At 56.2% G+C, this 22532-nt stretch overlaps 1 protein-coding gene and 1 long non-coding RNA gene across 2 annotated transcripts in view; one reads left to right on the top strand and one right to left on the bottom strand.

Annotated features, from left to right (window-relative positions):
- The window catches only part of SLC9A3R2 (SLC9A3 regulator 2), a 40377-nt gene extending 18101 nt beyond the window's left edge, over nt 1-22276 (top strand). Inside the window, exons 3-7 of the mRNA XM_037383643.1 lie at nt 9038-9214; nt 12758-12911; nt 15449-15492; nt 16122-16184; nt 19455-22276. Of these exons, the coding sequence (XP_037239540.1) occupies nt 9038-9214; nt 12758-12911; nt 15449-15492; nt 16122-16184; nt 19455-19613 (597 nt within the window). The 3' untranslated portion in view covers nt 19614-22276. The remainder of the gene's footprint in view (nt 1-9037; nt 9215-12757; nt 12912-15448; nt 15493-16121; nt 16185-19454) is intronic.
- LOC119146256 lies at nt 16911-19448 on the bottom strand. The gene is made up of 2 exons (XR_005103675.1): nt 19335-19448; nt 16911-18786 (listed from the first exon to the last, which is right to left on the bottom strand). It is a non-coding gene; the product is annotated as an uncharacterized LOC119146256 (long non-coding RNA).
- Nucleotides 22277-22532: the final 256 nt, after the last annotated feature.

Raw genomic sequence — 22532 nt, 5'->3', positions numbered from 1 at the left:
TTTCGATTCTTCTATCACTCAAACCCAGCTGGAGCAATTTAAATAATTGGAGCAATTTGAATAATAGAAGCAATTTAAATAAGCTACAAAAGCCCAGACCTGGAGTTGGAGCTGGCAGCCTGTGCGAGCAGGCGAGGTGCCCGGCAGTTCGGGTCGGTGGCAACACGAAGCTTTGACACAGGCGAGGGACAGTGGCACCGCTTGTGCCAGCGCCGTCAGGAACCTGCAGCACCCCCTTCTCCTCCCGGTGATATTTAAGATAATTGCATGTTTCAGGGTGATCATAGGCTCTGCCAAGAGCTGTTTTGTGGCAACTTAGTGTGTTTGAGCCCCTGCTTTTCTCTCGGGGCAGCGATTGCCATGGGCACTGCCACAGTCCCCATGGAGCACCCAAAACTTTCTGCTGGCATGTGGAGGTGGCAGCTGCTGTTGCCCAGGAGATGCTGTGAAGCAAAGGGCTTTAAGAGCTGGTGTCGGTCCGGCTGTTGGGTCTATGTTGGAAGAAGGAAGCAAGATTTTTCTGCTTTGACCACTGGTGTTGGAGCCAAAACACCTCCGCGGCTGACAGGGCAGGTGGCAATTAGGGTTGTGGCTGTATAAAAATGGAAGCAGGTTGTTTACTGAGCTGGGCCTGCATGAGGTTTTATTCCTGGACTGGCTGGTGGAAAACCTGCGAATTATTTCCCTTCTGTAGGTGTGGGGGTGGGTCTCGCCAGCCAGGGGACCCTCTGGGTGCTGGAGCTGCCACCCTTCTCCCCAGCCCCAGCTGCGGACCCCCGCAGGGAAGGGGAACATCTGCTTGTGTTTCGGTGGGTCTGACGTCCCACCAGCCCCGTCTCCCCTTCCCCCTCCTTTATTTATAACATTTCACCAACATCTGGAGTTTGAGCCGATTCGGCGCTGGCTGACTCTGAGCTGGGGGACGGAGCCGGGTGAAACGTGGGCGGCCGGGGAGGGAGGGAGCCCCCCAGCCCTTCCCTGCAGCATGTGGGCAGCCGCAGCATCCCAGCGTGGTGCTGAGGACCATGCGGAGGTTGGGAGGCTGCGGGAGCATCCTCACTCTGCTTTTCTCAGTGGTGGGGATGGTGGGAGAGCTGCTCTGTCCTTGCCCCGTGGCACAGACCTGGGGGTCCTCTGCCTCCCCCCTCGCAGCGGTGCTGGCCGGTGCTCCCACTTTCTGCCTGAGCTTGGAGGCTCCTTTGAGGTTTGCCATCAGCCCAGTCTGTCCCCCGCAAAGTGTCACCGAGGTCCCCCTGGCCCCAGGGGATGCAGGGCTACAATAGCCCCCTTTCTGGTGCTGCTTTAATGGGAAAATTTGAGTCATTCCTGGGGGAAGGGGAATGAAAACCAGCCCCACCGTAGCAGGCTGCGGATCCCTGGCACGGCAGTGAATGGAGCAGTAATCCTGCTCCTGGCCATGGCGCAAGCCCAAAGCCTCCCTCGTTCTCATGGCAAGCAGGGCTACGGGCACTGCCGGCAGTCACGGCGAGGGCTCCCGCTTCTCCCAGCTTTCCTCATCTTTGTAGCGTGAAAGATGGTTTCTTCTGGGTTTTCAAGTCAGGGATGTGAGGACCCCCCTGCCCTTCAGGGCGATAAGCATCTGCTTAAAGTTAAGTGCAAGCTGAGCAAAGGCAGCAGCCTTTGAACTTCCAACAAAATTGTAGTAATAATAGTAGCAATTAAAGCTTGCCCGCGGCTCAGCTCAGCTGCCAGTATAACCAGTACTGCCAAGGAAGGGTGCCCGTGTCAGGGTGGGTGTAAACGGGCCCCTTGTTCTGGCTGTGCTGCAGCCCTGGGTCCCCTTTCTCCATGGGTTTATCCCCCTGGCTTGGCTCCCTCCTGGCTCCCAGCATTGCCCCGCGCTGCTCTGCCTGCCGGTGTTTGGGTTTCGGTCAGGATCCTGCGCTGCTGGAGCTGCCCTTCTCCTCCACAACCCCCAAAGGTGGCCGTGCATCCCTCCCTGCCTGCTGCCTGCAGGGGATGGAGAGATCCCAGCTGGAGGTGAGGCAGTGGGGATGGACACGGAGGCCCTGAGCAGTGTCCCTCGTCCCCCCGACATGTGTGCATCCCAAGGTGGCCTCAGGGCAGGACAGGAGCCCTGTGTCCTCCAGCCCTGGCCAGCAGAGGTTTGCTTTGCAGGGAGCAGGCGAGCAAAGGAGCCATTTTCTGACCAAAACCACATGCGAAAGGAGAGGAAACGCCACGGGAGCTGACTTAAAAGAAAATATGTTAACAATGTAAATTAGGCAGGAATGCTCCTGCCTGCGTTTTCTCCAGCTCCACCGAGCAGAGGCGGAAAGGCTGGACGTGTTGCAGGGTGATCCGGAGCCGGGATTGCATCCAGGCGGTGCAATTCCCAACAGCAGCAATTAGAGCTGCTTTGGCTGCCCCCAGGAAATGGCGAAGCCCACCAGGCTGTGCTGCGGGGGGCTGGGGCTGGTGCTGGGAGCAGCCCTGATAGCGCTGGTGGGTGCTGAGTGCGGTGGGTGAGGTGGTCCCAGGCAGGATTGACCCGATTAGGTGGCGAGCCCTGATCTCCGGTGATTATATGCTGCGACGGGGCCAAGGCAGCCGTGACGCCCGCGGCGGATGAGCTCAGCTCGGTTTGAGCAAATCCCCGTTCTGAGGGGACGAGCGGGGCTGGAGCTCCCACTCCCATTGTGGTGCTGCCATGGGATGCTGCAGTGGTGCATCGCGTGCTTCCCGGCTGTGGCGAGAGCATCCCTTCAGCCTTGGAGGGCATTCCGGGGGCACCTCCCCTTGCTGAGGTGCCCAGCAGCATCTGGCTTTGGCGTGCCGGTCTGCAGGAGCTGCCCTGCCCCTCGGTGTGCCAGGACCCCCTGGGCTCCCCCAGCAGATGGTACCGACACAGCCTCGGCTGCTTAGTCTAGTCCGTGCGTGTGCTTGGTTGTCCTCCTCTTCCTCCTCGTCGTGTCCTGGAGGACCTGGGAGAGCCAGGTGTCCACACTGGCACAGCACTGGCACTGCTGTGTTTTTCCTGGAATAAGCCCCTGAAGCGTGACTTTTCCAGGTGTTTTAGCCTGTCACAGGGTGTGCGTTTGCCTGTGCAGCATGAGGAGCTGTGGGGCAGGGGGGCTGGAGACGGTCCTGGGGTCTGGCCGCTGCTGGCTGCAAGCATCCTGGGTGCGGAGAGACCTGCGCCGGCTGGGCTGGGCTGCTGGTAAGTTTGCATCGTGCAGCCTGCAGCATCCATGCTCCTGCTCAAAAGCACGTGCTGCCTGCGTGGCAGAGGTCTTTGAAAAGCCCTTTTCATCCCCTCTCCTGCTCAAAGGCAGGCTGCGGGGGGTGGTTCGGAGTCGCAGGTCAGTTCTGTGAGTTTGTGCCTTTCGGGGAAGGTGGTGGGTCCAGGCTGGGGGGAGCACAGGGACAGCCCCGTCCCAGAGCTGGAGCTTGGGATTGGGTCAGGGTGACACAAGTGGGTCTCTGACGCCTCTGAAGGGCTTTTCTAGGGGCAGTTGGGTTTTGCTTGGGCAGCGGGGCATGGGGGGCTGCTCTGTTGCCCCTCAAAATCCAGGAGGCAAGTTTGTTTCAGGGAACAGAGAAGAGCAAAGTGCCGGCGGTTTGGTGCTTCTGTGAGTGGATCCTGCTTGCATGGAGGTTGGCACGCACTAATTAATTGCATGGAAACTCCTCGTTAATCAGAGTTGCTGACATTTCTGATAGCGGCTCCATGGTGGAGTGTGCCTGAAACATACAGGCGTACGAAATGGGAATGGTCCCGGTCACTGCAGGGACCTGCATGAAGGTGGCACGAAGCCTGTGCCGTGACAACCCAGTCAGCTGGGGGGTGTCCTCAGGGGACCCCAGCACCCAGCAGCAGCACTGGAAACTCTAAGGGGTAAAAAATTTAGATGCTGCAAGATTTGTAATGAGATTGAGAGAGCTGGCAACACCCAAGCAGGTTTTTTTCTTTTTGTTTTGTTTCTTTTTTATTGAAAGTGTTTAATTGTTATTTAATGTCTTTTTGTGCATTGTTAAATGGACCAGCTTGAACAGTGTTTCCGAAACTTTTATCCTAAAATGATGATTTGCCTCAAGCGGCAGCTCCGGAGGTGGTGTGGCAATGCAGCTTATTGTCTGAGCAGCATTTATCTGCACGCACATACCTGCGGGTGGGTATAGGCAGCGATGCCTGTAGGTGGGGTACGACATGCCATTGCTGCTTAGTCCAGTTTGTGAAATTGCTGGATTCCTAGAAAAAAAAATCGGCTTAGTTTTGCAATTTTTTTTGCATGCAAACAGACAAAAAATACAGGTGATTTTTGTTGCTTTCTAGTATAGGTGCGAATCTGACTTATCCAAATCAGCTTTTATGTTCTTTGTATGTGCAAGGGTGGCGAAGCCTCCTCCGGAGCAATGCCGAAGCGTTTCTGCAGGGGCGAGTGGTGGGTTTCTGGGGAGCCCAGATAACGTGCCACTCTTACAGGGAACGCTTGGTCACAGCGCTTGGGTTTCACAAAGGCACAATCCCCCCGGGAGCTTTGGAAATATCTTCCCAGAACACAACCAGGGAAACGTTGGCACCGGTCGAAAAGAAAATAAATAGCAGAGCTGGCAAGAGAGGCAGCAGCTCCGTGTCAACAGCGCACATAAGTGCAAAGTGTTTGAGCATGTGCTCGGCTCTGGGTGAGGTGAGGGGAGCGCCTGTGTTTGCTTAATCCCAGAAAGGGGCTTTGCAGAGTTGTGGTCTAAGAACTCTTTTTTCCTAGTGGCCAAGGATTGCGTTAGTCGGGAGGTTTAAGAGCCCAGCAAAACCCCCGGATCATCTCTGCGGGAGGATAAGCAGTTTTGCCCAAGGATTTCTGCTCAGAACAGATGCTGAATTGGCTTTTTTTTTTTCATAATTTTTTTTTTTTTTTAAACTAAGATCTTGAATTCATTTCAGTTAAGAACCTCGAATTCAGGATTTTGTGGTGAAAGCAGAGGAAGCCTGCATAGGACGCGGCACCGATTACTGCCCTCGCAGCCACAGAGATCCTGCAGATGAAGCTTCCCCCTGTGTAGTTTATTTACTGAGTAATTTGATTTCATGGTGATCCCGAGGGATCCCCTGAAGTGCTGAGCCCCGGGATCCCCGTGCTGGGACGGCAGCTGCAGCGCAGCGTTTCCTCAGTGCTTCCACACGGCTGCTGGCACTCTGACCCTGTAAAAATGGAGCAAGAGGAAAATGGTTTCAAAAGGTCCTTTTTAAGCCCGAATAGGTGATTCCAGACATGTTCCCCTCTGCTTGCGAGACGTGCCCCCTTTCCCTGGCTGCGCAGAGCCCCCGGCATCCTTTAAGGTCGCGCAGATCCGACCCTCTTCGGCCAGTTGAATCATTTCCTGTTTTCTTCGGTTTTTGGAGAGCTCGGAGGCAAGCTGGAAATGTTTGCAGATAGGGTGAACCGGCTGCGCCGGGGCCATGGGAAAACCACAGGCGTGCTGAGTCTGGGGAGGGAGGGGGCACGGGCGCGGGGCTGGTCCTGGCTGCGGCTGGGCAGGTACCAGAGGCACTTTGGGAGCCTTGGCCCGTTCTGGCAGGAGCTGGGTTTTGTTGATCAGTGGATTTTGCACGGATGATTTTTATTTTTTTTTTTCCCCCCTTCGAAGAACTGATCTGTGCGTTGAGGTGTCGATGCCAAGAGCATCTCCCCAGACAGGTGCCTGGGGGTCTCTTTCCCCCTACAACTTGCCCGGGTAGCATCTGTGCACCCTGCAGGCTCAGCTGCAGCCTGAGCAGTTGGTAAGGGTTTTCCTGCCGCTCCCTCTGTGCTTTTTTTTTTTTTATAAACACACCTGCATGGCCGAGTTAATCTCTGTAAGGGTTCAGGTGCGGTTTGCAGCTGACCCAGGCACACCCCGATATCTGCTGATGGCCCTTGTTTGCAGGCACTTTTTGAGGATGTTGGTGCTGTGGCTCCGAGGAGTCGGGGTGCCCGGGTGTCTCTCCTGGGCTAGAGCAGCCATTGCAGGCAGCTCTGACCTGGCGTCCAGCAAGCACTGGTCACCTCACATCTCTGTTTCTTCCCAGATGCTAGGATTGAACTGATCAAGCCGGTCCTGTAGTCCCCATCCACCTCCGTTCCCTCTGGGCATGGCAGCTACAAAACTCCCCCTGCTTTTTGCCTCCAGGGTCTGGGACCGATGTCATTGCTCGGTGTGGGAGAGCGCAGGCAGTGTGCGCCTGTGCAGGCGGCAGCGGTGGGCGCGGTGGGTGCAGTGGGCACAGTCAGGAGCAGCGGGCGCAGGGGGAGCGGCGGGTGCAGGTGAGTGCAGCTCCAGCTCTTGCTTTGGCCAGGGCTTGCCAAGTGCTGCTGCTGCTTGGCCCTGGGGGGGGCTTTGCTCTCACCTCCCTGCTATGGGGCTCGGTGGGGCTGGGGGCCCGCGGGGGGGGTCAGGCTGGCCCTGCAGGGGCTGCATTCGGATGAGCTCTGTGTGGGGAAGCAGGTTGCAGAGAACAGGAGGAGGCGGTTTGCAAAAATACAGCCTGAAGTGATGGGGCAGAAAGGTGTTTTTTTTTTTTTTTTTGCATTTGTGTTCCCAACGAAGGGCCACAGGGGGTGGGGGCTGCAGTCACGCCAGGGTCATCCCCTGACCTCCTCCAGCCCACTGGGAACCCACCATCCCGGGTATTCCCTAAGAGCAATGCTGGGAGATCTATTTGCATCCCACCGAGCTGGAGCGAGTGCGGGATGGGGTGAGGGGGAGTTTGTCCCCGCAGTGAAGCAGTCGTGGTGGGTTTCTGCCTCCCCTCACCCTGTCCCCGGGTCTCACCCCCACCCCAGGTCTCTCCCTGTTGCATTAAAACCTGCAAGAGGCAGTTGGTGCTGGGGGAGAGGGCAGGGGTCCGGATCCCCCGCTTGCCGGGCGGTCACAGATTGCGGCACGGGGACACGTGCTCCCTGCAGCACGAAGCGGGTGTTTCCTGCTGGGATTATTTGGGTTTATCTCTGGTCATCTGCTCCCTGCGGCTGCCCTGTGGCCCCTGTCCCCTGCCAGCAGCATCACCTGGGCTTGGGGACATCTGCGTGGCCAAAGGTGCCCGTGCTCAGCGCAGGTTGAGGGGCGATGTTCTGGCCCTGAGTTCTGCAAAGTGGGGGACCCAGCTGGGGACAGGGACACGTGCTGAGCAACATCAGTCGTGTTTTGCCATTTGCATTAATGCGGTGCCCCCGGCAGGGAAGGGGCCTGCAGGGCTGCTCCCTCCATCCCCGTTGGCAGCCACTGGCTCCGTGGCTGTGCCGAAGGGGCAATGTGGCAGAGTTGTTCCTCAGCATGGGGGGTGACCGCTCTGTGTGTCCCCACCTGGTGCTCCTCCAGAAAAATCCCTTTCTTCGAGAGGATGAAGGAGATGGGATCAGCCCCCGAAGTGACTTAGCCGTGGCGGTCCCAGCAGCAGGAGCCGGCAGCTCGCCAGCAGTGCCCGGCTGCCCGGTAATCAGCTTGTGCCTGTGCTGGGCATTAGGCACCGACCCCAGCTGTGGGTCACCGCTGTCCCCGAGGCAGCTGGGGCATCAGCGAGTGCTGGCGAATCCATTCAGCTCTTGGCTGCCCTCCATATTCCCCCCCCCCCGTGACTCTCAGTGGCCAAAAATTGCCTCGTGTCATTGCAAACAGTTATTCCCTGTGTCACCGGGGCACGCAGGGACCTGCGGGTAGTCCGGCTCCACGGTGGCAGCGGGAAACGTCCTTTGGCTGGTTTGGCTCTTGCCATGCAGGGTCCATGTGCAGCTGGAGCCACTTGGCATCACCACCCGTGGGGTCCCTCACGTTGGTGGTGGCCAGGCATCATCTCCTGGGCATCGGGCACGGGTGCCCTCAGCTCCTGCCACCCTTCCTGGAGAGGGAGCAACATTTTAAGCAATTAAAGCAAAAAAAAAAAAAAATTAAGCATTATTGAAGGTATTTTGCAGAAAGAAGCCCAAGGTGCTGCCAGTGCAAGGAGCTGTTGGCACGGGTAGTGCCAGCATGGCGTGTAGGAGCCCGGAGCTGCGGGAGGAGGGAGGACATCTCTGGGCACGTGGCAGGAGGTGGGGGTGCAGGTTTGGTGTTCCGCAGTGCCTTTTGGCTGAGAGAGGAACGTGGAGGAAATTGCTGCCTGGGTTTTTAATTTGAAATGAAAGGCTGTAAGAGATTTCACTGTAAATGTGATCTGAAAAAAATACGGTCTGTTAGCAGGAGGGGAGCGTGCAGCATTTCTTTTAATGAAAGATTAAAACTCAGCCACAGGGGATGGCTCTCCTTAAACCACAGATGAAAATGAAAACTGTATCTCTGAAGTGGCTTTCACCGGGGACGTGGTGCTGTGCTGTGAGCTGGTGCTGCTCGGTCCGTGGGCTGGTGGGGAGAGCAGCATCCAAGGGAGCGTAATGGCTCGCGCAGACCCAGAGAAAAACTGGTGTTTGTTGCTCCTGAGGAGCCGTAAAGCATCTGCCAAGGGCTGTGGGGGGAAAGCACTAAACTCCTTACGTGCTCCTGAACCATTTGTCCTATGCCAAGCTCAGCCTTCCCGTGCTGCAGGGAGCTGGCAGCAGTGGGGTCCGTCGCCCTGGTCCCCAGAGCCTCTCCGCTGGGAGGTGATTGTAGCTGCGGGTGATGCTGATGTCACCAGGACCGAGGGCACGGCGCTGCCTTAAATAAATAGCTAAGGTTAATCCAGTGCCTGGGTGAACTGGTGTGCCGTGCCTGGGCCCCCAGGTTGCGTTCCTCTGCTGGGGGCTGCGGGGCTTGGCTGCTGCCAGGGGGCTCTGGGCGTCTGGGTGGACTTTGTCTGGGCTGCTTCTGGCGAAGGAAATGCACTTTTTGTTTTGTTTTAATTTTTCTGGAATGGTTTTGGACAATTGATTTTCTAAAATAGACTCAATGAGAGGAAATCCATTTGTTAACCTGTCCCCGTTCAGGGGACTGGGAGGACAGGGCGCAGATACGGTGCTTCCTTGGTAGCTTTATTTACGATTGCATCTGCTTCAGAGCAAACCCAAACCTATAAATTAACGACTGTGTTTTCTCTCCCCCCAACCCCTCCTCTGTTCTTCAGGATTTAAACGGACAGAAGGAGCTGTGCCCACGTCTCTGCCACCTGAAGAAAGGCCCCAATGGCTACGGCTTCAACCTGCACAGCGAGAAGTCCCGGCCGGGGCAGTTCATCCGCTCGGTCGACCCTGACTCGCCGGCCTCCAGGTCGGGGCTGCGGCCCCAGGACCGGCTGGTGGAGGTAACGGCACGAGGGCTCAGCACCTCCGGGGGCTCAGCACCTCCCTGCCCTCGGGCTTCCCTCGGTGTGTGCCGCGCAGGGGTGTTCAATCCTGCCCAGCTGGGTCCTGTTCCCCTCTGGCAGGTGGGAAGAGGGGTGGCAGAAGGGATGGGACCCTTGGGAAGCCTGAAGCCAAAACAGCGCCCTGTCCCATGACTTTTTCCATCAGATCCCCCCTCTGGATTCCTCTGTAATCTGTAAGACCCGTGCGGGTGCTTAAGCAGGGGCTTTGTGGCCCTTCCGCAGCTCGTTCAGCGCAGGCACTTGCCAGCACTGAAATCTGGATGCTGCGGGCACAGAGGAGGGTCAGAGCAGGCGAGCTGCTGCCCCTGCACCCGTCTGGATGGCTCAGGGGTGGCAGCGGGATTCCAGGGACAGGTTGGGTGCTTGGTGGGTGCCCATGTCCCTGCTGCAGCACAGTGAGCCCCGCAGTCGGTGGCATAGCCTGATGGCACTTGGTGCTGGAGCTGGATCTGCCCACTGCAGTGAAGGGGTCATGGGGACATGTGGGACCCATCCCACCGCCGGTGCTCGGGAGGGGGTGGCCCCCTGCCCAGCCACCCTCCGGTCTGCGTCCTGCCACGGGCAGAGCGGTGCTGCCTGGCTGAGCTGATGCACTCGGGCAGGCGGCTGGAAAAGGCTTTGCAGAGGTTTTATGACACAAAACTGCGGAAGATAGCGAGGGGGAAATTGCTCTTGGAAGTATCTTCCTGGTTGCCGAGTGCTGGACAACACAAGTTTTGGTGGGGCTGGAAATCACCCTCCCTTGGCTTGTTTGTGTCATGTTTTTCCTGAAGAACGAGGCTCCCCGGTCCAGAGCTGCCCATGCCTGGGTCAGAGGGACAGGCAGGGGCTGATCCAGCGGCCGGTGCCTCAGGCATGGCCACCATCACCCCTTTCACTGCAGGAGCAGTGGATGTCCCCTGCTTGGGGTGATGCGTGGCCCTTCCCTGGGAGGGTGAACCCCAAGACCCTCCTGCGGGGACCCAGCCGTGGCCCTCGCTGCTGGCACAGAGGGGGAATGGGGCTCGTGCTCCTGGCAGAAAGCACTGGTGTCCTGGGCAAGTTGGGGAAGTACTAAGACCAAAGCACTCGCCTGCTTTCTAGCCCTGTGAATAACTGTTCTGCAGCCGGTGGGAGCTGCTGCCTCTTCCCAGCACCTGAAAGTTTAATGGTGGGAGCAGCATGGCGCTGGGAGCGGGGTGCCGGTGGCGGCGGCTCCTGGCAGCGCGGTGTCGCGGCGAGGGTTGTGTTATTTATTTATTGGTGCTTGGCAGAGTGCCTGGCACACACAAAGCGGCGAGGGGTGAGCTGGTGAGCTTGGAAACCCAATCCCCTCCGTACCGGCTCTTTGGGGCTTTGATAAATATTTGATGCCCCCCAGCCCTGTGCCGGGGTGGTGGGAGAGCAGCCCTGTGCTGCCTGGCCGAGCTCAACCGGGGTGAGCACTGGGCATGGACCAGGGTGATCGGGAGCGGCAGGAGGATGGAGCAGGGTTACCAGCCAGTAGCTGAGGTTGCTGGCAGCCAGAGGGAGATGCAAAGCCTGGGGAAGGGGGTTCCCTTTCCATCCCAACCCTTGCAGCTGTGTCCTGGCCCTCAGGACCTGCTTCTGCCCCACATTTCTGTTTAGGCGTTCCAAATGCAATGGGGAGCCCGAAGTTTGGAGCTGGCCCAGCTCAGGCTCTGCAGCGTTCACCTGCCTTGTCCTGTTGAGATGAGGATGAGCAGCCAGTTCCCCTGGGTCGTGCCGAGGCTCTCACAGGGCTGGAGACCCTCCTGCTAGTCTTCAGCCCCCCCGACAGCCTCGGCACGACCCAGAGGAGCTGTGCTGCTCATCCGTGCCTCGAAGCAGCTGTGACTTTGCCGTGAGAGGGTCCGGGCTGGGCCAGGACCAGCCTCGTTCGTTGTCCCACTTTGCTGGGACTGGTGGCAGCGTGCTGGGTGCTGCTGGGGCAGTGCCACCCTGGTGTAGCTCAGCGCCCAGGGAAGGGGCTGGGCTGGGGTCACCCCACTCCCGGGCTCAGTCTCCAGCTCTGGCATCGGTGTGCTCTTCGCTTCAGGGTCTGGCACGGGAGAAGGCAGCTGTCTGTCTGCAGGCGGAGGAGGAATAAAAATGTGTTGATGCTGGTGAACCTGGACAGCCATGGCCCTGCAGGAGAGCAGGCGTGTAACATGCAGTTACAGCGTTCTGTGTGGCTTAGGAAAATAAACAAAATGTGCTGTCCGCTTCTCCTAACGAAGGCATTTCTGTGCTAGGCGGATTTCTCAAGTCTTTGATTTGTTTCAGAAGGCTGTAGGAATGGAATAGCTGTTTTTAAGAGGAGGAGGCTGTGCCGCTCCCGGTGGTCTCTGCATCACCAGCACCCTCTGCCCTTCCCAGTCCAGGCTGAATTAGCACATTGCCGCACTGTGCTGCGGGCAGGCACCTTCAGATGCCGAAGGCAGGGCGGGCAGCGGAGCGTGGGTTGAGTTTTGCCAGAGATGGGCTGGAGCACTGAAAAGAGTTTGTCACACAAAAGCGGGTCCAGCATTGAGGGTCTGGGCGGTGCAGAGACCTTCCCCTGTGGGACAAAGGACGAGTTGTTCCCCGCTGTGAATAATGCCTTGAAATCACGATTGTCCCCTCGCTGCAGGGAGCGATTGGCAGCGTGAGATCACGTTCCTTGGGTAGGTCCTGGCTCGCATGCAGGGAAGGGAGAAATGAATCCATGTGGCAGGTGTGGGGATTCATGCACTGGGGGCATGGGAAATCCACAGCTTTCCATCACGGAGGGATGAACGATGGTGTGGTGATGCCGCAGTCGCCTGGGCGGGGACGGGGAGCAGGATGCACTGGTGGCACCCAGGCCGCTGCCTGTGTGCATGGTTGCAGCATCCTGAGATACCTGGGGCACATCCAAGGTGAAGGCCGGAATGGCTGCAGAGGGCAGCCGGAGCGGGAGTGTTCTGGCAGGACCTGGGTGGTTCAGGTGGTGGCAGAGCCTGGGGTCTTTGATCCCCAATGGACATGTGTGGGATGCTCGGGCAGAGGTGTGCAGTAACACGGAGGATGCTCGGGCAGAGGTGTGCAGTAACACGGAGGATGCTTGGGCAAAAAGGCACTGAGTAGGCTGGGGGGGGCAGTAGGAGGCCATGGCTGGCTTGAGAGGGGGAAGGAAAAAACCTGTAGCCTTCCTGTCGTCTCAATGGAGATTAAAAAATGGAAAATCCCATCCCTTAGGGCAGGGGTGCTCAAACTTTTTAACCGGGGGGCCGGCGCGCGGACGAAGGGGCAGGAGGTCATCTGCGGCTGCTTGGTTTCCCCCCCCAACCCCTGGCGGCGGGGTTCTGTAAATACTGGGGGCTGGATTGAGGACCCTGGGGGGCCGTATCCAGCCCGTGGGCCGTAGTTTGAGGACCCCTGCATTAGGGGATGAGCAGGCTGCTTGGGAGTCTGTGGGCTGGGACTAGCATCTCTGCAGCAGGGGCCACAGACTTGGGCTCTGATGCTGTTGCTTTGCAGGTGAATGGCATAAATGTGGAAGGCTTGCGGCACTCGGAGGTGGTGTCCCACATTAAGTCCAGGGAGAACGAAGCCAGGCTGCTGGTGGTGGACCCCGAAACGGATGATTACTTTAAGAAGCTGGGGGTGACCCCCACAGAGGAGCACACCAAAGGTGAGACCTTGCTTTCCCTGGGTGACCCTATGCTATTCCCATGACTCACCGTGGCATGGGTGGGATTTCAGAAGCGAGGGAGTCATGTTTCCCTTCTGTCTCATCCCTTGGTAGTTTCCTGAGCACCACCCAGCTATTTATAAATAGTGAGAATACTTCCTAAGCTAGCCAAAACCCAATTTGTTATTTTTACACGGTGAATAATTAACTTAGGAACTTGCTGCCAAGGTAGAGGGTGGTGGGATTTGGGGGGAGCTGCGTGCTCCGTGAGGGATGCTCAGATGGGACCGGCCCATCTGGCTGGGGCTGGGAAGCCTCTCTGGCAATGCTGCCAGCCCCTCGGTGGCCACCCGCCCCCTGGGAGAGGGGGTGCCTGGTGTCAGAGCCCAGGGACCCCCAGGGTCCAGGTGAGCAGAGCGGTCTGCCCAGGGGGCTGAGCTGGGATCTGGGGAGGGAGAGTGCCATAAATCCCCCATTGCTGTTTGCTCTGGCGAAGGAGCCTGGGGGTGAAGGAGCCTGAGGGTGCATCGAGACATACCAGAGCAAACACTGTGTGCATGCAAGGGGAAGGGTTTTACGCCACAGCGATCAGAAGGGTGGCTGTTGTGGGAAATACTTCCCTCGCTGCTGAAACCTGGCAGAGAAAGCTGCCCGTCCGCTCCCCAACCTGTTGTGCTGCAGCTCCCGGGTGGGGAGGGAGCGGGGCGCTCCCAGCCTGTCCTGCCCCGGCTGAATGGGGAGCTCTGTTTCCCAATACAGCTGTTCCTTATCTGATCCGCGCTCCCGCTCCCTCGGATGCTCAATGGGGAGATTTATCCAAAGAAATGGGTCAGACAATGCCGGAGCGCACGGGGCGAAAGCGGTGTCAGATGCTCTGCATGGGTTCGAGGAGGAGCTGGGGCGAGAGCTGTCTGCTGGCAGGAGCCATAAAGGAGCCCTTGTTCCCTGGGGTGGGGACGCAGCTAGGGCCACTGCGGGGGGTGCGGGGGGTGCTCGAGCCCCCGCCTTGGCCCTGCGGCTCTCGCTGCCACCTTGACGCATTTGTCAGAGATCAGGGACTGGGACTGCCTGGCTGGTGACAGTACGTGTGTTGGTGACACGGTGCTCTGGTGAATTCTCTTGTTGGCAGGATAAGAGGAAATAATAATTGCACTCTTTAATCAAACTGCTTTGACCTCAAGCTGACATGTTCGAAGTCTTACAGCTGATCCTAAGCACCCCAGTGTTTTAGCCAATGAGTGTATTTTAAGAGCTGGGTGCTTCTCAGAATTAAGGAAATATGAAAGTATTTCCAGACATGCCAAATTTTGAAATCACTTTTTTTTTTAAAGTCCAGGTCCATTTTAATATTGCTTGTGACTTGAAGCTTGCTTCTCGTTTTAATAACATTATCTTTTAGCTTCTTATGATGCCAGAAGCTTTAGTATCATTTCTGCTGCGAGCTGACTTCCTTCTGATGACTGTTGCTCAGAGCCTGTCGTCCTGTAAACACAAGTCTGACATGCGGTATGGTAAAACACTCCAGGATCCCGACACCCTAACTGAGGCTTTTGCACCAGCACACTCTCAAAATTATGATTTGGCTTTATTTTTCTTAAACACAAAGGTGCCGTGATTGGCACAAGGAATCCCTGCAGCTCGCACTGGTGCAGCCCCCACGTGGGTCCTTTGGAAAGCCCAGCAGGGTCTGTAGGTTGTGCGGGCAGGCTGGTGGCTCCGTGAGCCGCCCGGCGTTCGTGTGGGTGCAGGCTGTGCTTGGCACCCTGCGCCGTGCCTGCTTTGCTGGATTTCGGGTTACGCAGCAACGTGCATCCACATCATTGTCTTCTGCCGGAGAGATGCACAGAGCGAGGGCTTTGCCCTGAGAAGCATTCGTGCTCGACATAATTCAGTTATTAATCCTGTCACAGTTAACACATCTGTTAGCCTGGGACGGGTGAGATGTGGTAATGCCATTAGCAATGGCTTGATCGTGGTGACTGGTAGCTTATCTGCGTAGAATTTGCCATCGTGTGGAATATTAGTAGTACAAATCGTCAAAAGTGAGCAAAAAAGATGCGAGCGTACCTGGGGAGCGAGGAGGTTGCCACACAGTTGTGACACCAACAAGATGCTGCTTTCTGTGAAAAACATTGGGTTGTTATTTAAGATTTCTGATTAAACAGCTTCTGAAGAAAAATCACTAAACAGTCAAAACAAATGGGAGTGCGCTGAAGTTAGTGCTTATAGAAAAAGGTGACTTGGCTCTCTTCCTGGAAGTGTTTTCTTCTGATGAAAACAGGGTGAAATCAGGGATATTGGGAAGAATTTGGTTCTGGAAGGGGGAGGAAGGGGGACGGGCAGGCTTCTGCCTGGGCTGGGAAGCAGCACAGGGCAAAGGCAAGAGACAGGACACACTGAGCTGGTGGGGCGGGCAGGGGAGAAGGCAGGCTCGGCACGGCCGGGTGGGCGATGCTGAGGGATGCCTTGCCTGGGACCCAAGGGCAGCAATCCCAGCTGAGTGTGTTTACCACGTGTTTTCCCTGTGTGGTCCATAGGTGTGGTGCCTCAGCCCATGACAAACGGATCCGCACAGACTCAGGTGAGTACTTGCCTGCTCCAGGGGTGGCTGGGCAGCATACTGGGGCAGCTGGGTTTTGGAGTGAGCAAGAGGGATCAGGGGTGAGAGGCCAGGCTCCTGGCGTGCCAGCTTTCCCTGGCTCCTTCCAGTGACACACGAGCCTGTCAGAATGACTTGCCAGCCTGCAGAGCAGAGGGATGCTCCTGATGTCCCCAAGGCTCCTTTATTTCAGCTTAACTGCTGCTGGCTGATTTCAGTTGCTTCCTGCTGCAGATTTAATGTAGGGGTTGAACAAGGCTGGTTTCAGCCCCATTTAATCATCACTGTCCCCTGTGATGGAGTGGGGAGGCGCTGGCAGGACAGGGACTGCGCTCTGCCTGGTGGGAGAGAGTGGCTCTGCCAGCAAATCCCAGGGAGCTCCCATGTGTGCATGCATGTGCGTGGGCACATGTGTGTGCAGGGTCCCTTCAGCAGGACCCCCCTCTCCAGGCTCTGTTCCTGTCCCAGGACAAGCCAGGCATTGCTCTCTGCCTGGCAGGGCAGCTGGGATGTCCATCCCCACCAGGACTGAGCATTTTTCTGCTTAGCTTTTTATTTTTTTTCTAATTCTGTCTTTGTGCAAATGGAACTAACATGTTCACTTCCACTAGCTGAATGGAGGATCCACGTCTTCATCTCACAGCGACCTTCAGAGTCCTGGGAAGGAATCAGAGGTAAAACCCCCAGATGTCCCCCCTCCCTTTTACATACTGCTGTAGGTACATGCCTGCCTTATGGCACCATGTAACGGTGCATTTTCAGTTTTGGCTCTCAGACTTGAGTACCCTTGTATCCATCCAGCAAACAAAAATCCGGAGTTTGCTTTCATCCCTTGCACTGTAGATGTGCACGAAACGGAGCTGTGAGCTGTCAGCAGCTCCTGGTTCCAACACAGAGGTGGCCACGCTGCTGGGATGGCTCTGTAACTCCTCCAGGCAGCTGGTCCAGGGCTTGGGACCCTCGGGGGGATGCAAGGTGGCCGTGCCCCCAGCTCACAGCCTGGTGTGCTTATTCAAGCCACCAGCCCCTTCAGTTTGTGTTCATTAAGTCAGAGCAAAGCTGGAGCCATCATCTTGCCGCGCTGGTGGAAGACCCGCCCATGGTTATCAGCAGGGTCTGCGAAATCATGATTTTGGAGTTCCGCATGCGTGGTAGGGCAGCGGTGCCGCAGGCGGGCTTTAAAGTGTTTCCTTAAATTGAAGGTCATGATTCTGTATGTTTGCCCACTACAGACGTGAGCGCGGTGCTTGTGGAGCGTGGCCGTGCAGCTCCGAGGTGCAGCCGCCTCTCCCCGAGCCCGGCTCCTGGGCAACCCCCTCTGCCTGCCTGGCACCCCGACCAGGCGCTGGCAAAGCCTCGGCACAGGTGCCATGAGCTGCTGCCACAGGGATGTCCTTTCCCCCCTTTGCCCAGGGGACAGCCAAGCTCGTGGCGTTGCGTGGCCTTGGCCAGCAGCAGCAGATGTCCCATATATTAACAGATGGGGTTTGCGAGGGTGCGGATGCTGCTCTGTCCCGGCTCTGGGAGCACTCACGCATGCTCCGTGCTCATCCCTTCAGGCATCGTGACCTCGGGGAGGAGATGGTGCTGCCCCAAGCCGGGCAGCCCGGGGCAGCCCAGAACGTCAATGGGTAACGGCAACAAGTTAATTGGCACTTTGTCGGGCAGTGACTCATGCTCTAATAGTTTGAAAGGAGGTGTAAGATGAAAGGATGTCTACAAGAGTTGTGGATCTTCAGTGTAATTGTACTGACTAGCTACAGGGCAGGAGGCTAGGCTGGGAAGCCAGGAGGAGCTGAGCTGTGAGGTTCAAGTGCTGCTAACAGGAACAAGGCAGGCTAAAATTTAAAAAAGCCAAGCTGCTTTTCGCTTGGAGCACGGTGAATTTATTGGTGTTTAAAGGAGCTGCTCAAGCTGGGAGGAGTGTGGGTTTGGTGGCTACAGGGCTGGGGCTGTTTTGCTGGTGGAACCTGGCTGAAAGCTGCAGCGAAGGGCCAGAGAAGAGGCAGACCTCACTGTGCAAGGCGAGCAAGCGACCAAAATAAAACACAAGGCATGGATTGGTATTCCCTCAGTGTTATTAATTTAGCAGAGTTTTTTTCTTTTTCTTGAAATAATAAGTAGGAGCTTTCCAAAGCACTTAAAAATGTATCCTTAGCATGAGATTCTGCTAAAAGTAGGGGAATGTCTCTGTGCAGGGACCCTGGGGGGGGTGAGGTGTCCCTGCCGGTTCTTGGTGCTGGTACTGCCCCCTGCCCCGAGACGGCTGGGAGCAGGAGCCTGACGGCAGCAAGTGCTCACGCAGCCTCCTCTGAGCTCCCAGAGCCTCTAAAACATCTCGAACACCAGCTGCGTCCCAGAGCTGTGGCCAAACGCCTGCAGTCTGGCATCTCTGTTTCTCTCTGAGCATTAAATAATACATGTGCTGATCCAGTGGCTTCTGCCTTTGGAAAATCAGGCTGTGTCCTGGTGCCCAAGCACAGCAGCTCCTCCCATGGAGTCACCTTTGGGCTGTTTCAGGGATCACTGTCCCACCTTTGCACTAGCAACCAGAGTCCCAGGGGATGGCAAGGTGGCCGTGCTCCCAGCTCACAGCCTGGTGTGCTTATTCAAGCCACCACCCCCTTCAGTTTGTGTTCATTAAGTCAGAGCAAAGCTGGAGCCATCATCTTGCCGCGCTGGTGGAAGACCCGCCCATGGTTATCAGCAGGGTCTGCGAAATCATGATTTTGGAGTTCCGCATGCATGGTAGGGCAGCGGTGCCGCAGGCGGGCTTTAAAATGTTTCCTTAAATTGAAGGTCATGATTCTGTATGTTTGCCCACTACAGACGTGAGTGCGGTGCTTGTGGAGCGTGGCCGTGCAGCTCTGAGGTGCAGCCGCCTCTCCCCAAGCCCGGCTCCTGGGGCAACCCCCTCTGCCCTGCCTGGCACCCCGACCAGGCGCTGGCAAAGCCTCGGCACAGGTGCCATCAGTCAAGCAGGAGCTTTAGATTGAGCCCGCTACGGAGCGTGCTGCCTGCTGAAACCAGCTCTGATGAGCCGCGTCCCCGCAGGGATGGTGCTTCCCAGACCGGTGGGGTTTGAGGGGCTTGGAGACCCAGTGCTGGCTCCGGCCCCAGCAGGGGTGCAGCGAGGTAAAGGCATTTTGGCTAGGACGTTCATTGTACCCGAGGACGTGGTGGCCCCTTCACCCGCTGCAGGAGCAGGAGGGTTGGGGTTAGTGGAGGAGCACCGGGGGGGTTCTGGTTGAGGGCACATCGCGGCACTGGCAGTGACTTTAGAAAGGAAAGTTGATTATTTTTTCTTTTAGTATAACAGTATCTTTGTAATAAGCAGATGGAAAGATGCTGTTTTCCATACAGTTCCCAAAGCAAACACTGCTCTGCCTGGTGCCCGTGGGCGGCCGTGGGCAGACCCAGCTGGGTGGGCACACAGGCAGGCACTGCTGCCCTCCTCGCGCCCCATCCCACCCCAGTTAGCCACAGGTGGGCACGGGGGGCCTTGGCACAGCCCTTCCCTGCGAGCCCTGAGGCTCACCGTTTGCTCCCTCATCCCTGCTCTCTGTCTACACCGGGGGCTTATTTTTCATTTTTGCAGCAGACAAGCGGAGCAGCTCGTTCTCCCGCTGGCAGCAGCTTCTGTGTTTCTGCTTTTTCACTTCCAGCTGTGGCAGCCACACATTCTTCGGGTGGGAGGAAAAAAATAAACCACCACAACCCTCCCCCCCACCCCCCCACCCACCCCCCCCCAAATGCAATGTAGTAATTAATTCTGTGGCCACATGGATGCTGCCGGCGAAAAGCCACCCTGCGCTCTCGCTTACCGTGCACGCTGGAGGAGATGCCTCCTGCCTCACGGGGCCACGTGGGGTGAGATGCTGCGGGACACCACGGCGGTGAGGCCGCTGCCGTGGGCTGACCTCTTGTCTCCCTTCTCCATGCAGGATGGAGATGCAGAGAAGAAGGACCCGTTTGAGGAGAGCGGTCTGACCCTGAGCCCCACGGCTGCCGAGGCCAAGGAGAAGGTGCGGGCCAAGCGGGTGAAGAAGAGAGCTCCGCAGATGGACTGGAACAAGAAGCGAGAGATTTTCAGCAATTTCTGAACCTTGCCTGGTGGCTGCCGTCCGCCGCTCTCCTGCCCCTGCCTCAGCTTGGACGTTTCTGAGGTGCCTACGCCCTGTCCTTCAGTGTCCACGTGAGATGCTTTGTGCTCTGCTCTTCACTGGTTGCTTTTACAAGGCGTATTTTAAAGTCCTTTTTTTTATTTTTTATTATTATTATTGTTATTATTATTGTTACTCACCAGCGATTCTCATAAGACAAATGTGACCAAAGCTCCTTTCTTGCTGCTCTGGCTGCCTGCCATCCCCCGTTCCTATGAGAAAGGACTGGAAGAGTTAACTGTTGTTTCTTACCTGTATCATTTAGGCTTCTATTACTTTTTTTTTCTCCTTTTTATTTGGGGTGTTTGTTTTGGTTTTGTGGGTGTCCCAGACTGAGCCCCATGGGATGCTCTGTGCCCCTGTCTCATGGCCCCGTGCCCCGCAGTGGTGGGGGCCCGCAGGGTGGGCTGTACCTGGCACCCCCTCCCCATCACCCTGTCTGCAGCATCAACTACTCACACGACGGGGAAAATGGACAGTGGCTGTAAATCGCTCTTGTTGGCTTTGCTATTGGATGGAAAAGTTTGTTTTGTCATTTTTATTTATTTTTTTTACAAAGTCCCATATGTTTTTCGTAGTTTAGGAACCTCCCTCCCCACCAGTGACTTCTGCCCCAGCAATAAAAGCCCCTTTTTCATCCCCAACTTCTCTGCAGAGGGGAGAGGCAGGATTTAAAAACAAACCCCAAACCCAACAGCCCAAATGCCACAGGCCTGACCCTTTGCAGCTGTCGATGCAGTGCTGAGCAGCAGGGGAAGACAGGGAAGGGGCCAGTCCTGCCCCGTGGTGCAAGGGGCAGTGCTGCCGGCGCAGCTCCGGCAGCCTTGCAGGAAGACAAGATCCATGAGATGCTACATAACCTCTTTGGACAGACCCGAGAGTGAGCACAACCCAGCATGTTTCCAGGGAAGAACGTGGGGATGCGGCTGTAGCTGTGGGCTTGGCGCTGGGGCAGTGGGGCTGAGCGGTGGCTGTGCCTGGGTGCTGGGTCTGCGTCTCGCCTGGGTTGTTATTTCTGGGCTGGTGTTTGATGCCTCCAGCCCTTGGGAATAACCGAGTCCGTCTCGTCATCGGGAGGGCGTCCTCTGAAGCCACAGGGTCCCTGCGGGGCTGGCTATGAAGCAGGCAGTGGCGTGATGGCATGGGCAGTCGCTTGGGCTTTCTGTGGCCTCCTTTAGAAACACCCTGCTCGTGGCGTTAGACCTCAAACACGTATCCTGAAAGCATTACAAATTAAGCCCATTTAAGCTCTTATTTACAGCCAAGGGCAAGTAATGGAGGGAAGGTGACTATGCTGAACTACATCACACTCTCGCAGGTGGCAGAGGAGTTTTACCAGGGCAGGGTCCCGGCTGTGATGGGGCTGGCCCCCTCCCTCCCATGCTCCGGCAGCTCCCCGAGCCCAGCTGTGGCAGCTGCCCAGTATTCAGCTCAAATGCCACGGCAGCAGTGGGAAGGGACTGGGCACAGCAAGACAGTCGAGTACAAAACCACTTTCCTCAGCTAAAAGTGAATGGCAGCAATCACTGGGACAGCGATGACTATTTTAAAACACATGGCTGTGGTTTTTGCCCTGCGTTAGTCCAGCACCGTTTTGTGCTACAAGCCTTTGGGTAGTCAGTGCGCTATGGATATTGTAATGGCTCTGTGTGTATTCCTAAATATTGAACTAAAAAGGTGCCTTATAACACTGCCGTCCTCGGCAGCAGCTTGAGGCTCGGCACAGCGGCGGGTGGGTGCGACCGCAGCAGCAGAGCCAGAACATTTGGCTTCACTGTGTGGAGCAGCTGATGCCCGTGGCCATTAGCTGGCTGGGAGGAGAGCATGGAGAGCCTCAGGGGTGAAGGAGATGAGTTCTCTTTTGTGAAAGATATCTTTTTAGGAATGTTGATGGGCTGAACAGGTTGAAAATAATGACTTTGGAGAGGAACTGGTGCAGGTGTTTGGCTATCGGTGACAAGACTGGCAGCAGGACAGTAGCTCAGGATGTGGAGAGGTTTGCTTCCCCTCCAGGACTGCCATTAACAAGACACCTCTTCCCTACCCCACTTCAAAGACAATTACCTGCTCTCTTTTTGGCCCCTAAAATACTTGCTTCTATAAATCAGTAAGCTTTTGAAGGAGCCCTTCTTTTTCATGGTATGCACATTGCTTCCCGTGCCTGCATAGCCAAACCCCAGGCAGTGCCCCAGTCTGCGCAGGGCAGAGCGTTCCCCGTAACACTGACCTAAATGTTGCATTCTCTGATGCATGTCAGAGAGCAAAGACCTGTTTGTAAATACCACATTTCTCATACAAGACTGGGCCGCTGTAGTTGAGGGGGGAAAAAAAAGAGCATGTAGTTTTGAATGCAGATAAAAAGAAATCAGGTGTGCAAGTCTGTACTGATAAGATTTTAAAATCTTAATCTCTGCTTAGTCCATGGAAACTGCTCCTGGTTAAAGCACTTACTGTATTTCTGACATCTTGTAGCTCAGTAGTAATTACTCAGTTCCTGTACATTTAACTTGGAAAAAAAATCAATGAAGTATAAGGCTGTCAACTGCATTGCAAAAACATAATGTACACTGTAATGTCAGTAATAAACTTCGTTTTCCCATGTACTGAGTACTTATTTGCTCGTTCTTCATCTGTTTGGTAGGGAACTTCAGAGGGGAATTACAGCCTTCTTCAGCACATTATAAACTTTGTTTCCTCCCTTGCCTGTTTAAAGAGTAGCTGAAGTAATTCCTTTGAAGCTCTACAATGAAGTCAGCACTGCCCTTTCTTTGAAGAACAAAACACGGACGGTGGTGGTGTCCCTTCTGTCAGCTTCTGAGGCACACATGAGCCTGGCTCCTGTGGCCACTGTAACCCTTG

The sequence above is a fragment of the Falco rusticolus genome, chromosome 4 (genome assembly GCF_015220075.1).
Source record: "Falco rusticolus isolate bFalRus1 chromosome 4, bFalRus1.pri, whole genome shotgun sequence".
NCBI classification, from domain to species: domain Eukaryota; kingdom Metazoa; phylum Chordata; class Aves; order Falconiformes; family Falconidae; genus Falco; species Falco rusticolus.
The sequence above is the reverse complement of the archived record's forward strand: the minus strand, read 5'-3'. Positions and strand labels throughout refer to the sequence as shown.